A 15,280-nucleotide genomic window follows, 5' to 3' on the forward strand; every position below is an offset into this window, starting at 1 on the left:
AGTCTGATGCCTATGAGCTAAAAGCTAGTTAAGAGCTATAATTTAACCTAAGTACACATGTTGAATGGTTTCCTCTCTTTAGGAATCAAGTCAGACTGTATGGTGGTCGATTGGATTGGGAGGAATCTCTACTGGACAGATGGCACAGCTGGCCAGATTTTGGCAATTCAGTTGACTGCTGTGTGGCGAGGAAAACCTGAATACACAATTGTCCTGGGTGATAACTTAAATCAGCCACGGTCTTTGGCTTTAGATCCCTTAAATGGGTGAGTCCAGGCATAACAGTGTCTGGTCAAGTCCTTTAAGTGTGTTATTCCCCCTTAGTTCTTCTTTGGTTGTGTTCACTCACCACAGAACAAGTGAACTGAAGAAACCTTTTCTGACTTTATATTGTATGGTGATGTAGATCAACCACACATAGTAATTTTGAAAGCTTCTGGAGGAAGCCCTTTATCTCAGTAAAGTGAGCTGTAAGTTGTTCACTTGGTAGTCCACCTATACTTTCTTTTGCCAAAATAAGCAAATATACCTCTGAATAGAGAATTTTTATGGTTCTAAAATTGCAGGGGGATGGAGAATGGAACTAGATATAGTATTTAATTTATAATAATGTGCTTGGGGTTGGGAGGCAAGATAATTGTATCTTGGAATTAAACCTGGGTTCTTCATCTAGTGTCCTTTCTCTGGGAACTTAGAAACACTTCCTACTTGGCAGAGCCAAGCCCTCATTGGGATGGATATATATATAGTTAATATGCAAAGTGTCCCCTCGGGAGTTCAACCAGAGACCGGGAATTCAATCGCTCACTATGACGTGTGCTGACCACCAGGGAGCAATGTGGAATGAAGGAAGGCCCCAGCCAGCAGCTGGAAGGCCCCGATAGGCCCTGATTGCCAGCCAGGCCTAGGGATCCTACCAGTGCATGAATTTTGTGCACCGGGCCTCTAATGTGTGTGTGTATGTGTATATATATGTATATAAATAGCTGGGCTAGTGTGGCTCAGTGGCTAAGCATTGATCTATGAACCAAGAGATTGCAGTTCAATTCCCTGTCAGGGCATATGCCCAAGGTTGCAAGCTTGATCACCAGTAGGGGGCATGCAGGAGGCAGCCAATCAATAATTATCTCTCATCATTGATGTTTCTTTTTTGTTTTGTTTTGTTAATCCTTCCCCAAGGATATTTTTCCATTAATTTTTAGGGAGTGGAAAGGAGGGGGACAGAGAGAGAAACATTGATGTGAGAGAGACACATCATTTGATTGATACACAAAGCCTCACCATGGCGCGGATCGAGCCTGCAACTGAGGTACATGGTCTTGACCAGAATTGATCCCAGGATCCTGATGCTCTAACAACTGAGCCAAATCGGCTAGGGCTCATCATTGATGTTTCTATTTCCCTCTCCCTCTCCCTTCCTCTCTGAAGCCAATAAAAATGTATTTAAAAATAAAAAATAAGACAGAATAAAACTCAGGATTCAAAGGGAACCCAGACTGGGTATCCTTCCTGTTTTTCTCACCTTTTCAATATCTTCAACCAGGAATCTGTTAATATGGTCCTCAGCGAAATGACAGTGGTTTTGATGCAGCTAATGGCTTGTGGCCAAGAATAAGGTCTGCGGCACATGTCTGCCCATGGAGCTAGCATACTTTCCAGCCCACAAAAGATTGTCAGGTTTCCTGAATATTTTCCGTGGCTTAGGGACTAATGTATTCCTAGCCTTCTTACTCAACTATCAAGATATTTTACCCACAAATGAGGACTAAACAATCACCATAAAATATCAAGAAAACCTTTTACTATTTTACAATTTTGCTTAAGGAATAGACCAAGTTAACATCTGAAGAAAAATTAATTGGGCTTCAAATCACTGTTTTAAGGGATGAATTGATGTTATTTTCTCTGAGGTAGTACTTTATCCCAAAGCTGACTTTTATTCACATAGGTTGATGTACTGGTCTGAAATTGGAGGAGAACCTCACATAGAACAAGCTGGGATGGATGGTAGCAGGAGAAAAGTACTCATCAATAAAGGTCTTGGCTGGCCAACCAGCATAGTTCTTGACCAGTTGAGTTGGAAGATATTCTGGTCTGATGACAAATTTCACTGTATTGGCTCTGCCAATCTAGATGGCACTGGGATTAGCGTAAGTGTTGTTTTGGTATTAGATTTGTACAAAATGTCATGTGCCTTGTGTAAAACTCATCCCAGAAACCTCACCTTCCCCATTTTAGATGTTGCAGTTAACACAGATCAAGAGCCCCTTTTCAGTTGCTGTATTGGAGGATGAAGTCTTCTGGTCTGAAACAAAGACAAGAACAGTACAGCGTATGAAGAAGATGACAGGCAAGAGCAGGGCTGTCCTCATCAAGCGTATTGAACAGCCTTATGGACTCAAGGTCTATAATGTACTCTTCAAAGTATCCCCCTCATTCTCCCTGAAAAGGCTACATATGTGAACTGCCCAAAGTACAAACTGGAGTGACATCCCTCTATAATGATTAAAAGGGAAGATTTATTCGCCTGCTATTTCCAAGGATTCAGTAAGGTATACTGACATCTAGATGTTTTCTTCCAGATAATGCACGAAGTCCTACAGCCTAGGTCTTCTAATCCTTGTCTGGACACTGGATGTTCTCACTTGTGCCTTCTGAGCCCACAATCCAAGGGAAGCTGTCATTGCCCCGTCGGACTCCTGCTTGCAGATGATGGCATCAACTGTGTCCCTGTCAAGGAGTCTGCCTTTCTGTTCCTTGTGTTGCCCACGGTTATCATACAGGTATTGTCCACAGGCGTCCTCATGTGTCTGTGCTTGGGCTACATTCTGTTTCAGGCTGAGTAATCTGAATTCTTCATGTGCAGTTATAAACAATAGGAGCTCTTTCCCTTGGAATATTCTTCCCACATGACTTAAATTTTAGTATCCACTGTGTGCTGGGAACTATCATGACCAAAATAAAGTAGATATGAAATAAGAACAAGTTCTACTTAAAATCATTTAGGAAATACTTAGTACATCAGAACACAGTGAGATTAGTTTAATTTAGTTTAGACAATTTTGTTAAGTTGTCCAAGCACCTGGATAATGATGTAGATTCCAAATACAAACAGCTTGGCTCCATCCTAATCTGGAGGTGGAGGCAAATACATTTTGTGAGGGAACTTTTCTTAAGCCGTAAGGAGATAAAAGGTAGTGACAAGCAAGTCACCCCTAACTTTTAATATCTAGAGGACTTGGCATTTAAAAAACAAAACAGAAATTTTGGGGTGGAGGATAGATTTTAGGTCCCTTAAGATCTTAATAGTCAAAGCTCACTTAAAGGGGAGGGTCTTTAACAGAGGAGTAAACCTTCAAAACACCCAAATTCAAGGAATTTAAAGTCCTTGATGCTCCAGGAAAGAAGAGAAATAACTGCTGTCTGCTTTTAGAAAATAGACTATTTGAAAATATGGATTTAAGTATTTAATAGGAATTTAACATTAATGCAAAATCAAGGTAATGGATTAGACTAGACTCAACTGGTACCATCCATTTAACTTTTCCCCCATAGATTTATCTGAAAAACATAGAAACTTTATTAGGACAAGCAACTTTACCGGAACACAGGGTACTTCCCTTTACCAATCTGAACCAGCTGGCATCAGTGGATTACCTTGTCCAGGAAAAGACACTCTACCTTTCAGAGTTGGGTAATGGTGATATCAGACTACTGAGGCTCAAAGAATCTGGAAAGCTTTCTTGGAGGAAAATCTTATCTGCGAAGGGGACAGTAATCAACCTTGCTGTGGACTGGTTGAGTGGAAATATATATTGGATTGACAGTGAAAACCCACATATCAATGTAGCTTCATCCAAAGGCCAGTATTCCACTGTTTTGTTCAGCAACAATCTGTCCCATCCAACCTGTGTTGCACTCCATCCACCCACTGCAATCATGTGCTTTGTGGATCTGGGTTCCCAGGATGGTGGTGGGCGTGGTTCCAGCATCGACTGTGCCTCCATGGATGGCATCAGGAGGAAGGTGCTGTGGCAGAAATCCCAGGTCCCAGTGGGCCTGACCTTTTCAGACTCAGGGACCCGAGTATACTGGGCTGATACTGGTAAGTAATGATTACCTCCACCCTAAATGGGAGTCCGAGGGACCTTGGCCAGAGTGAAGTAGAAATGTTCAGTTTTCTGGCCTTCAGGCATAATAACTTCAAATAGCTTTTATGTCCGAGTTTATATTTTCTGTACCACTTTCTAAACAAATACAATCATTCCCCATCCTGAGTTGCATATAACTGCCCATAGTCATGCAATAACTCCTTTGTGAAGGCATAATATCAAGACCTTAAAACATATGCATGAGCAAATATTTGTGTATCATTGTTAGAGTAGAATGAATGAATGAAGAATTGGCCTTCAGAGAATGGATGAAGATAGTCTCCTCCTGGAGAGGAGGCAAGACAAGATGTAAAGAGTTGAAGGAGTGAGCACAGCTGTTTGGGCTAAATAAAATAAACCCAACCTCTCTTTCTAGGGAGAGGATTCATAGAAAGTATTCAACAAGATGGCTCTAGATACAGAGTAGACCGCAAAGGAATTCAGGGCCTTAACCTCTTTACATATGGCCAAAGCATGATGTTCTGGACAACAATTGATGATGGTAGGTCTGAACTCTGTATCTGATTGTCCTTGTGATCTGATTTACTCCTGTGTATCTAAAGCGAATCTGCTACTGCTTAGGACTGATCTCTGCTGGTGTCCTTTTAGAAGAAGAGCCAAACAACGTCCCTAACAGAACATGTACGTGTAACAGTGCTTCTGTGACTGGAGGGAGCTTTAACCTTTTTTTGGTTATTCTTTGTATAGTCCAGTTCTGCCTGAGATTTCTGGCATTTGTATGAGGCTCTCTGCTTTGGAGGACACCTGTTATGGTAGAGAGAGAGCTGGTCCAGAAAATGGACCTAGGTTGTATAACTGCTCTGTCAGTTAGTAGCTAGTGGCTGTTACACCTTACCTGTAAAATGAAGACAGCACCTGTTTCAGTTGACTAAATACACATGAAAATACTAGGTGAAATATAGAACATTTTACACTTGCAAGGTATTTCTAGTATATTCAGAGAGATTGTCGTAAATCATAGTGCTCTAATATATTGTTTCTGGTTAGAATCTAGATTTGCTAAAACTGGAAAATGCACAATTTATGTGTTTAAAATAAATGTGTCTCTTTATTTTTTCCAATTCTGGTCCATTGACCAGTTGGGCTGGCCACATCAGAATTTCAAAGACAAATTGTCAGATCCTACCCCAGAGATGTTAATTTATTAGGTATGTGAGAAGGCCTTTACCATCTATTTTAAGATTTCCCTGGTGACTCTTGTAGCAGAGAAGCCATTTTCAGAAATGTTCTAGAACAATGTTTAAAATCATTATCCATCAATTGTATGGGCTGCAACTAAGCGTCATATATCCTAATTTCCTGTCTTTAGATATCTGGGCATATATGAATGTTCTCAACATAGCTTATTAACACCTGATTTTATTTTGGAGAAAGGCATAGAATGTTGTCTTTTATTTATCTGAAGTTTCTTCCCAGAAACATGATTTAGAAAAATACATACCTCTTCTGTAAAGCTGTTGTTCCTCAACTGGAGTTTAGCAAACAAGTGAAGTTTCACATTGAGCAATATTCTTTGCCCAGGAAGTTGTTTTAATTTCACTTTTGTTAAAGATTGTTCACTGGCTTTTGTTCCAGCCCAAATCACTAAAGTTTGGTACAGCAAGGCAGAACTTTCAGAAAATCGGTGGTTCCAAGTAGACCTGAAGATTGTGGATTTAAAAGTTTACAGTAAACTTTCTCAACAGGGTAAGTGATTCTGCAATGATTATAACAGCACTGAAGTCTACTGGATTTCCCCATGGAGGGGATGGATGCTCCCTCCTACATTATCGCCTTGAAATATCTTTGAATTTTCCATTAAAATATTTCTCTGGCAAATTCCTTTAGATCTACACAATTCTCTTATCTTTATGTAGTTATATACTGTCTGGTTGTGGTGTATAAGTAGTTCTGTTACTTATTTAGGAAACATAGTAGTGGTAAGTGTATTGGACTGGAGTTTGGTACACTTGAGGCTATTTTCAGTTCTATTATTGTAGGTTAATGATAATTATGGTATTATAAAAAATCCCTTTTAGCTCTAGGGTGTCTTCATTCTACTCATTGTCACTTGTATCTACTTGTGATGTCAACTAATCCTTGAAATATCAACTGGGGGTGGTGCTCAGATGTTTTTCTCCACATTTCTATGGACAGAAATGGAGTGCCTGCCTGAATTTTTGGGGAGGATGATGATGAGCTTAGTTGAAGTAGTAAGAGAAGTGATCTGTTCCTAGTGGAGATTAACCCCAACAATGTGAGCTCAAATAGTTCATCATACCTACCATTACCATGGATGATTCAGTATATACATTAGTCTTAAGAGAATGCTGCCCACTGCTTTGTTTTTGAAAGCTAACCTTTCTAGCTGATATTATTAGTAGTCATGCTTAAACTCTAAAGTCTTGACTTTGCAGGATGAACCTTTTAGAATTCTTCAGTGTGATAAATGGTCACATCATAAAAGCGATGATAAACTGTTGCTTAATTCTGAGAACCAGAAGGAGGGTCTCTGTCACCCTTAAAGTAGGTTTTATCTATACTACATGCATACCTATTCCACAATTCCTGGAATATCTTAAAAGGTAAACCCTCACTTCTAGATATAAGATATAAGCTTTGAAGAATTATAGGAGGCTATAAATGGCTGGCTTAATCAGACTATTCTCTCTCTCTCTCTCTCTCTCTCTCTCTCTCTCTCTCTCTCCCAATTCCCCCACACCCTCTAGCAACCACCGATCATAGAAACCATAGCTCCCATATTTTCATCTAAAGAGAGCTTTATTTGTAAGAACCTTCTAGCTCTGATGCTGGGTGCTTGGTGTGAGGGGAGAAGAGAAGTCACAATGGGATTTTGAATGAATCAGAGTTTACCTCAATTATTCTTAAGCCCATCCATTGTCTGAACTCCTAGGTTCCTATAGCCATTCTTATCCATGAAGAGGAATCACCAATCACTTGGTACCTAGTTGACTAAAAGAAATTAAGTTAATGAGATGTATCCTGTGGGGAAAATATCTGGATCCCATAACTCTGATAGTCTATTTGCAGAAGACCCTTCTGAAAAAAATCTAAATCAGTATATTTTGGGGGGTTGGGGATCCACAGGTAGTAACAGCTGCTCAAAAGACAATGGAGGATGTAGCCACATTTGTTTACCAAACCCTGAAGGACAGACTTGTAAATGTTCCAGTGGCTACTACTTGGCTGACACAAACAGATGTATTGAAGCTGTCCGATGCTCTGCGCCATTACAAACCTGTAAGGATGGTCAGAAATGCATTTCCATGGAGCAAGTGTGTGATGGTCATGCTGACTGTCTGGATGCATCTGATGAAATGGGCTGTGAGTAGCTCCTATTCATCACCATGACTGGCTTACTTTTAGTAATATCTACTTCCTCAATATTTCTTAGGCTTTTATTCTCTAAATGATTACATCATTATCACTGTACACTCTTTAAACTGAGCAATAGGAAACTTCCTACAGGGCAGTTGGATGTAGATTTGAACCCCTTGTGAAAAGCTGATGTGCCCTCTGTACTGATTTTAGAACAGGTAATGTGATAGGGAGCTCCAAAGGCCTAGACAGTTTGTATGTTGCCTGAAAGAACACTCATTTAACCTAGATTTGACTCAGTACATTTTTGATCACTTGGTAAGCATAGTCAGGGGAAGTTGGTTAGGCAAACTATTTGTCTTGTCTTGGGTCCCTCTTTTTAATGTGGAAATAGCACTTTCTACTTCACAGAGGTGTTAAGGAATACAAGAGAATGTGTATACGGCTGCCATACTAGTACTTAAATGCTAACTGTAAATGGCTGTTACAGAAATACTGTGCCAAATAGTGCCTTCATGGAACAGCGTTTTCATGGCCAATCATCTGAGCAGCTATAACTAATTCTGCTTGTAACTTCCACCCTCTAGTCCCATAGCTCCAGCTCCAGTGATATCCAAGTCCTATAGCATAGAATTGAAGAGGCAGTGGGCTTGGTACTGAGACTGGTCATACCTAGTAAAGAAAAAGATTTGGAAAATGAATCTTACAGGGAACAGTTCTCATTATTTCTCAATTTAAATCCTCATCTTCTAAAACCCGACTGGCTGGAAGATAAATTATTGCCTCTTATCACTTCATTTTAACTAGGAAAGACAAAGACCAAAGACCAAGAGTTGATTCTATGGTCTTGCCCTCCCTGTGTAGGCAGTGACTCAGAGTGGGGAGTGTCAGTGAGTGAGACATTTATCACCCTCATCACCTGGTTTTAAAGCCAAACCAGAAATCTAACATACCTTCCCTTGCTCTCCCATCCCTGGTGACCTAGGCCCAAGAGTTAACTCTTTTCCTTAATAATGATTTCACTCTGACTTTTACATAACTTGTTTTGGAGGGGGTACTGGGTGCATAAAGTTAGAGTGGCTTTCTCTGAATATACCTTACCATGAGGGACCCTAAACTGTCCGGGAGTGGAAACATGCCTGTGGACCAGCTTAAGAAAGAGGCAAGAATAGTTTCATTGCTAATATTTACTTTGGTCTTTAGTGTTCACATGAGGAATAACACCTGTGCCAACAATGACAGAGAATATGGTGAAGTGCCTTAAACACAAAGTTAACTTCAGATTCCTCTGCGGTTAGAAGCACCCTATTGCCTACTGCCTGCCTAATGCGTGCCCCTCCTACCACCACCATGGAATCTGGTTCAATAGTTGCGACTTGTAGATCTTGCTAAAACCTATAGTTTACTTGAATTCAAAAAGTTTTAAATACTTATATACTTACATTTTATATATTTTTTTAATTGATTTTTTAGAGAGAGAAAGTGAGAGGGATAGAGAGTCAGAAACATTGATGAGAGAGAAACATCGATCAGCTGCCTCCTGCACACTCCTACTGGGTATGTGGTAGCAACCAAGGTACATGCCTTTGACTGGAATCAAACCTGAGACCCTTCAGTCCACAGGCTGATGCTCTATCCACTGAGCCAAACCAGTTAGGGCTATATACTTACATTTTAAAGAAAATCTTTCTAGCCTATATGTAATTGAGGGAATCTACCTTGGCTAACCTATACATACCATCATCTAAAAGTAGATGGGTATGGTCAATAGACTCTTCTTGAAACCAAACATTTTAAGTGCTGTAAGATATGCAGTTTTTAATATAAATTTCAATAGATTTTTTTATTTGGCCCCAAGTAATAGTAGTGATTTATGATTTTATAAATTCAACCGTATCTGGTTTAGTCCTTTAGAATTCTTATTCTTCTGACATATTTCTTAACAGACAAATACGTGTGTATACCCATACTCCTACCTACTGTTTTTGTAGGTGCCTATCCAGATAAAACCCATTCAACACTAACACTTGGAAAGCTAGAGGCTGGAAAAAGGGTGACTCCTAAAGCTGCCCAACCTCTCCAGGCTGCCAAGCCCCCGAACACTAGATATGTGGGTCCAGAAGAGATGGATTATCCTGTCAGAAAAACACTGATCCCCTCGATTCCTGATAGAGAAAGCAAGACCTCAGAAACCAATGAAAAAGGGAAGCTTCTTCAGCCCAAGGACCCTCAGGGGGCAAAACATCTGCCCTGTAGCAGCGATTTCTGTAATGGGAGGGGAATCTGCACCGTGGAAGGAGAGCTGAGAAGATGCAGCTGTCCCATGGAATACGGTGGGGACTTCTGTGAAGAGGCAGCGCGTGGACCTGGTCCAGGCTACATCGCCCTCAGCTTCACCATCACCTTGCCAGTTGTTCTGGTAGCTCTGGGAGCATTTGTGTATTTCAGAAAAGAACGTGAACGAAAAAGGTGAGCAGCTCTTAATGTCCTGATGGGAGAGTTTTATTCCCAAGAAGTTGCTTCTAAAATAAGATGAATGGGATTGGAGATAGGAGTCCACTCTAGAAATTTGTCCTCTGAGAAAGGCTTGAGGTGATGAAGCAGCCTCCCTTGTTAGATGACCTGAAAAAAATAATAATTGGGACCATCTTTTTGAGTGATTTCTGGGGCATATACATCTGCCTCTACAGTTGTCAGTGGCACAATCTCTGGAGGATTGAATAAAGTGAGGAGATTCCCCACCAATGAGGCAAAGCTGGTGCCAATGATTGTTTGGAGGAAGAATTTGTTAGGAGAGATGTATTAGTTTGCTTGGGCCGCTATAACAAATACCACCGAGTCGGGTATTAAACAACAGCAATGTATCTTCTCACTGTTTTGGTAAAAGAAGACATATGTAAAACTTTAGACAATAAAAAAAATCACGATTTAGAGTAGGAATGATGGCAAAATAAGCTTTAGAGTAGGGAGATATAGTAACTGAAGAAACTGATTAGATAAGTAGACATTAAACAGCCTATGTATCAAGAAATATAGAGCCCTAACTGGTTTGGCTCAGTGGATAGAGCTTCGGCCTGTGGACTGAAGGGTCCCAGGTTCAATTCCAGTCAAGGGCATGTACCTTGGTTGCGGGCACATCCCCAGTAGGGGCTGTGCAGGAGGCAGCTGATCGACGTTTCTCTCTCATTGATGTTTCTAACTCTCTATCCCTCTCCCTTCCTCTCTGTAAAAAATCAATAAAATATATATTTTTTAAAAAAGAACTATAGAGATGATGAAAGTTGTAAAAGTTACATCTCTGCCCAGCCTTCACATTATAGACTGAAGGAAAGGCCAGGAGAAGTGCTTGTTTTTGCCCAAGGTAGCACTGGTTAGTTAATAGCTAAATGGTTAATAGTAAGATGAATGAGTTGCTACCCTTGGGGTCTGATTGTCACCACATTAACTTGCCGCTTGTGTCCAGGTGCCACTTACCTGTCCTTGGATTCAGTACCCATTGCCTCCCATTACCTAGTTCCCCTCAATTGAGACCATGTATCATTCCAGAAGTTAAATGAATGCCTAGGAACAAATAATAATTGACTCAAGAGTTGCCCATTCTAGGTTGTTTGCGTTGTTAAAGAGACAATCAAAACTGCATAATTCCTTAAAAAATAACCGTGACTAGGGCACACGTTGGCCCTTTTTAAACATTTGCCAATTCCAACCTCTACCTCAAGGAACAATTCTTTTGACTTTGTTTCCTTGATTTCTAGAAATAGTACAGCCTCATCAAGAAATTTGAACAGCCGTGAAGAACATGACCAAGAAGAGGAGAATCTAATGAGCAGTGAGACTTTTGTCAATGAAGCCTATGATGAACAGGTATGCCTGGAAGTGTCTTTGAGGAAAACAGATTCTTGAGAGAGAGCTACAGAATGAACCTTCTGAAAGATCCTGGGCGGGTGAAAGGAGGCAGTGTTAACTAGAGGATGATGCGATTATGTATATCAAATGAATGGTCAGTAATGTTTTTGTCTTTAGACTCTGTTTCATCTTTAGTTATTCAAACCAGAATGAAACATGCATGAAATAGTAATCAAGAAATTCAGTTTTTGCCCTAGCCAGTTTTGCTCAATGGTTAGAGTGTGGGCCAGTGGGCCAAAGGATCACAAGTTTGATTCCCAGTCAAGGGCACCTACCTTAGTTGCAGGCTTGATCCTTGGGCCTGGTCAGAGCATGTGTAGGAGGAAACCAATCAATGTATCTCTCTATATCAATGCCTCTCTCTCTCTCTCTCTCTCTCTCTCTCTCGCTTCCTTTTCCTCCTCCTCCTCTTCCCTCCCTTCCCACTCTTTCTTAAAAAAAATCAATGGGAAAATATCCTCAGGTAAGGATTTAAATGATAATAATAATAATAATGATAATAATGATAATAATAATAATTAAATAAATAAATAGTATTTTAAAAATTAAAAAGAACTTCAGCTTTTGGTGGACTTCCACAAGGAGTCCAGTCCTATTGTGGGGTGGGCTGTGGGACATTATCAGGGTTAGTTGGAATTACTCCTGAAGTTTATAGCTCCCTGTGATTTCTTCTAACTTCTGTGTAGCTCAACCATCTCTTTGTTTTTGCTTTGTTTCAATGTAGTGCATATTCTCTAACTTGAACTCTCTTTTCTTACAGGAATTGTTGACCTCTTTGCAAACTGATTAATCTGCTTTTTTTTTTTTAAAAAAAAGGAGCGGAAGCATCTCAATAAAAACTGTTTATACATTTCATTGTGTACTGTTTTAACTTCTGGAACAGTTTGTGGCCAATAGTAACTCTTTATTAAAATAACTGCTTTTTCTTTTCTTTCTTTTTTTTTAAGGACAGGAAGAGACTTTGAGAGGTGATGAGTCATGTTGACTATCTTTTATTGTTAATATATTTTTATTGATTTCAGAGAGGAAGGGAGAGGGAGAAAGAGAGAAACATCAATGATGAGAGAGAATCATTGATTGGCTGCCTCCTGCACACCCCCTTTTGGGGATTGAGCCTGTAACCTGGGCATGTGCCCTTGACCGGAATCGAAGCCAGGACCCTTCAGTCCACAGGTAGACGCTCTATCCACTGAGCCAAACCAGCTAAGGCTAGGGGTCACTCTGGATCAGGTTTCTACACTGCTGTGTAAGGGTTAGTTCCCTACCACTTCCTCTCTCAAATTTTGCTGTGAAGTTAGTACTCATTTTTTCTGAAAATTTATAAAATCAGCATTTTTCTTATGCTTTCATATGATTCTAAAACTAAGTACAGGTGATTCTAAAACTAAGTTCAGACGTAGAAACTCAGATTAATGATTTGTCTGGCTTTGAAGTAAAGTGGATGGATACTGTGGGCACAACGTATAGAGTTATGGTGTGGACCAGGACTCATGTCAACTAGCTCTTGCTGGCTGGGGAAGCATCCAGATGCTACTTAGATCCCACGTCCCTCTGACAGCTTGTACCTCAGCTTGTCTTCCTGGATCTACTTTACTCACACCCACATAAGGAATCAGGGCCTTTGACTCTGATAGGAGACAGGTAACCAAGCAGGAGTATGGTCTGGAATTCGATAGGAGCAACTTGGGCAAATCACTTAATCATGGAACTGTTTTCCCAATGATTAAAATGGGATTAACCGAACCTACATCAGGCCAACTGGGCATCGAATGAACATGCCTGTGCGCTTAGACCTGAGTCTGACAACATGAGTCCCAATGATAATAAACAGCTGGATGACAAACATGCTTTTTAACATAAAATTTTCATCCTCAAATGGCTTTTTCTGAAAAATATTCCATCTTAGGTCTCTTGCTGCAGACAAGTTCCATGGGAATGCACCAAAAAGAGGCAAGGAAACAGTCCCCATGGGAGACTAGTTTCTTGAAAACACAGGCTGCTACTACTTCCTGTGAAGTTCATAAAGTGCCTGTCCCTTTGCTTAGTCATCAGAGTGAAGTCAAAGGGCTCAAAGTCTTTGCGGAAGCGCCGAGCCAGGGTCTCCTCCTCTTCTTGCTGATCTGACACTGCCTCCAGTCAGACTTGTCAGGAATATTAAGGATGGCTTCACTTGCCAGGACCTCCCTTCCAAACTGCAAAGGAAAATTCTGTTTAATTCTGTGGAAAAGCTTCTCCTCTGTGTCAAGTTCAACCTAAAAATATGCTGCTCCTGGCTGTGCAATCTGCTTGATGTCAGAGTGCTCTGGGATCTCCAACAGCTCTATCTGCTGCTCCTGTGTCTGGGTAATGAAGGCGTCTTTAATGTCATTAGTAGCGCAGCGGCTGAGTGGCACAGGAATGACCTGTAGCTGGAGGTGATGGCTCTTATAATTTCTCTCAAATAGAATACATCGTTTCCCTCGACTCTTGGAAGACTTTTCTTGCTTGGGTCTGGTCTAGGCCACTCATAGTTTTTTTGCAGAATGAGTCTTATGGGCTTCCAAGCATAAGGAGAAGTCCTAGACTTATGACTGAGGGTGTAGTACATAAAATAAACGGTGCTTTCCAATCAAGTGTAAAAATCCCCCAGGAATCAACCTGACCTGAAGACCAAATGCTGGGGCTCCGCCTTCCTGGAGGCTGGGAGAAGCAGCAGCCGCATTAAGTTCCCTCAGGGGTCCAGCTATCTATGACAGAAACCATTTCAGCACCATCGTTCCTTCCACCCCTTCTCATCCACAGGGTGAATCTTAGGTGTATCTTGCTAAGATACCCGCTCCCAAGAGCCATCCTCACTGCCAAGTTTGCCCTTGGCAGGGCTGTGCCTCTCTCTGTGCAAAAGTGCATAGAAATGACCCAAAAGAATCCAAGCCAAAGGCACATGTGAATGATGCACAACAGTATTTCCACCTTCTGGACACGCTTAAGCAGCTGCCGATGTCTCCCTTCCTAGTAGCCCTTGAGCTCCACCGGACTTCCAGGCCTTGTGTTTGTCTCACTAGCTCAGCCTGCTTTCACATTCCAATTCCTCTCAGCCCCACCCTTCTAGTCTGCAAGCCCCATGTCCTACTTTGCCCCATAAACAACCGCTATTCCCTGTTCCTGGGAAAAAGAAAGTGGACTGAAGCTGAATCTTCTAGTAGGTCATGTGTGCAGCCTTCTCACCTGCTGCTTTTTTATATCTTTTTATATCGTTGGTTTCTTATGAATGTCTGCCTGTGTCACCCTGCCTGAACCTGCTTAACACACCCTGTTATGCTTTCCCTAGTCAAGAATTTACAAAACATACCTAATGTCCTTTTCACCAGAAGGACTTAATTTCATAAATGCACACTTAAGTTTTGTGTGTCTGTGTATGTGTGTGTGTGTTTGTTAATCCTCACCAGAGGATATTTTTTCCATTGATTTTTGTTTGTTTAGAGAGAGAGAGAGAGTGGAAAGGAGGGGGAGAGACAGAGAGAGAAACATTGATGTGAGAGTGGCATATCGATTGGTTGCCTATCGCATGCTCTCTGACAGGGTCAGGGATCAAGCTTGCAACCGAGGTATGTGCCCTTGACTAGAATTGAACCCGTGACCCTTCAGTCTGCGGGCTGACACTCTAACCACTGAGAAAAACTGGCTAGAGTGAATACTTAACATTTTATATTTAACTAGAGGTCCAGTGCACGGATTCGTTCACTGATGTGGTGCCTCGGCCTGGCTTGCGCCCTCTCACAATCCAGGACCCCTCAGGGAATGTCAGACTTCCAGTTTTGGCCCGATCCCCACAGGCTAGGCCAAGGGACCCCACAGGTGCTGTGCACTGGGCCTCTAGTATGCATAGATCTTTGGTTAATCTCTTC

The 15,280-nt window shown here is 41.2% G+C and overlaps 1 protein-coding gene across 1 annotated transcript in view; it reads left to right on the plus strand.

Annotated features, from left to right (window-relative positions):
- Positions 1-12,240, plus strand: part of LOC102768777 (low-density lipoprotein receptor-related protein 1B-like) — a 41,414-nt gene extending 29,174 nt beyond the window's left edge. Inside the window, exons 21-31 of the mRNA XM_006753794.2 lie at positions 83-266; positions 1,949-2,150; positions 2,239-2,403; positions 2,583-2,783; positions 3,556-4,105; positions 4,528-4,653; positions 5,748-5,858; positions 7,260-7,496; positions 9,482-9,959; positions 11,246-11,354; positions 12,157-12,240. Of these exons, the coding sequence (XP_006753857.1) occupies positions 83-266; positions 1,949-2,150; positions 2,239-2,403; positions 2,583-2,783; positions 3,556-4,105; positions 4,528-4,653; positions 5,748-5,858; positions 7,260-7,496; positions 9,482-9,959; positions 11,246-11,354; positions 12,157-12,186 (2,393 nt within the window). The 3' untranslated portion in view covers positions 12,187-12,240. The remainder of the gene's footprint in view (positions 1-82; positions 267-1,948; positions 2,151-2,238; positions 2,404-2,582; positions 2,784-3,555; positions 4,106-4,527; positions 4,654-5,747; positions 5,859-7,259; positions 7,497-9,481; positions 9,960-11,245; positions 11,355-12,156) is intronic.
- The last annotated feature ends 3,040 nt before the right edge of the window (positions 12,241-15,280 follow it).

Source organism: Myotis davidii, unplaced genomic scaffold (genome assembly GCF_000327345.1).
Source record: "Myotis davidii unplaced genomic scaffold, ASM32734v1 scaffold71, whole genome shotgun sequence".
Lineage (NCBI taxonomy): Eukaryota > Metazoa > Chordata > Mammalia > Chiroptera > Vespertilionidae > Myotis > Myotis davidii.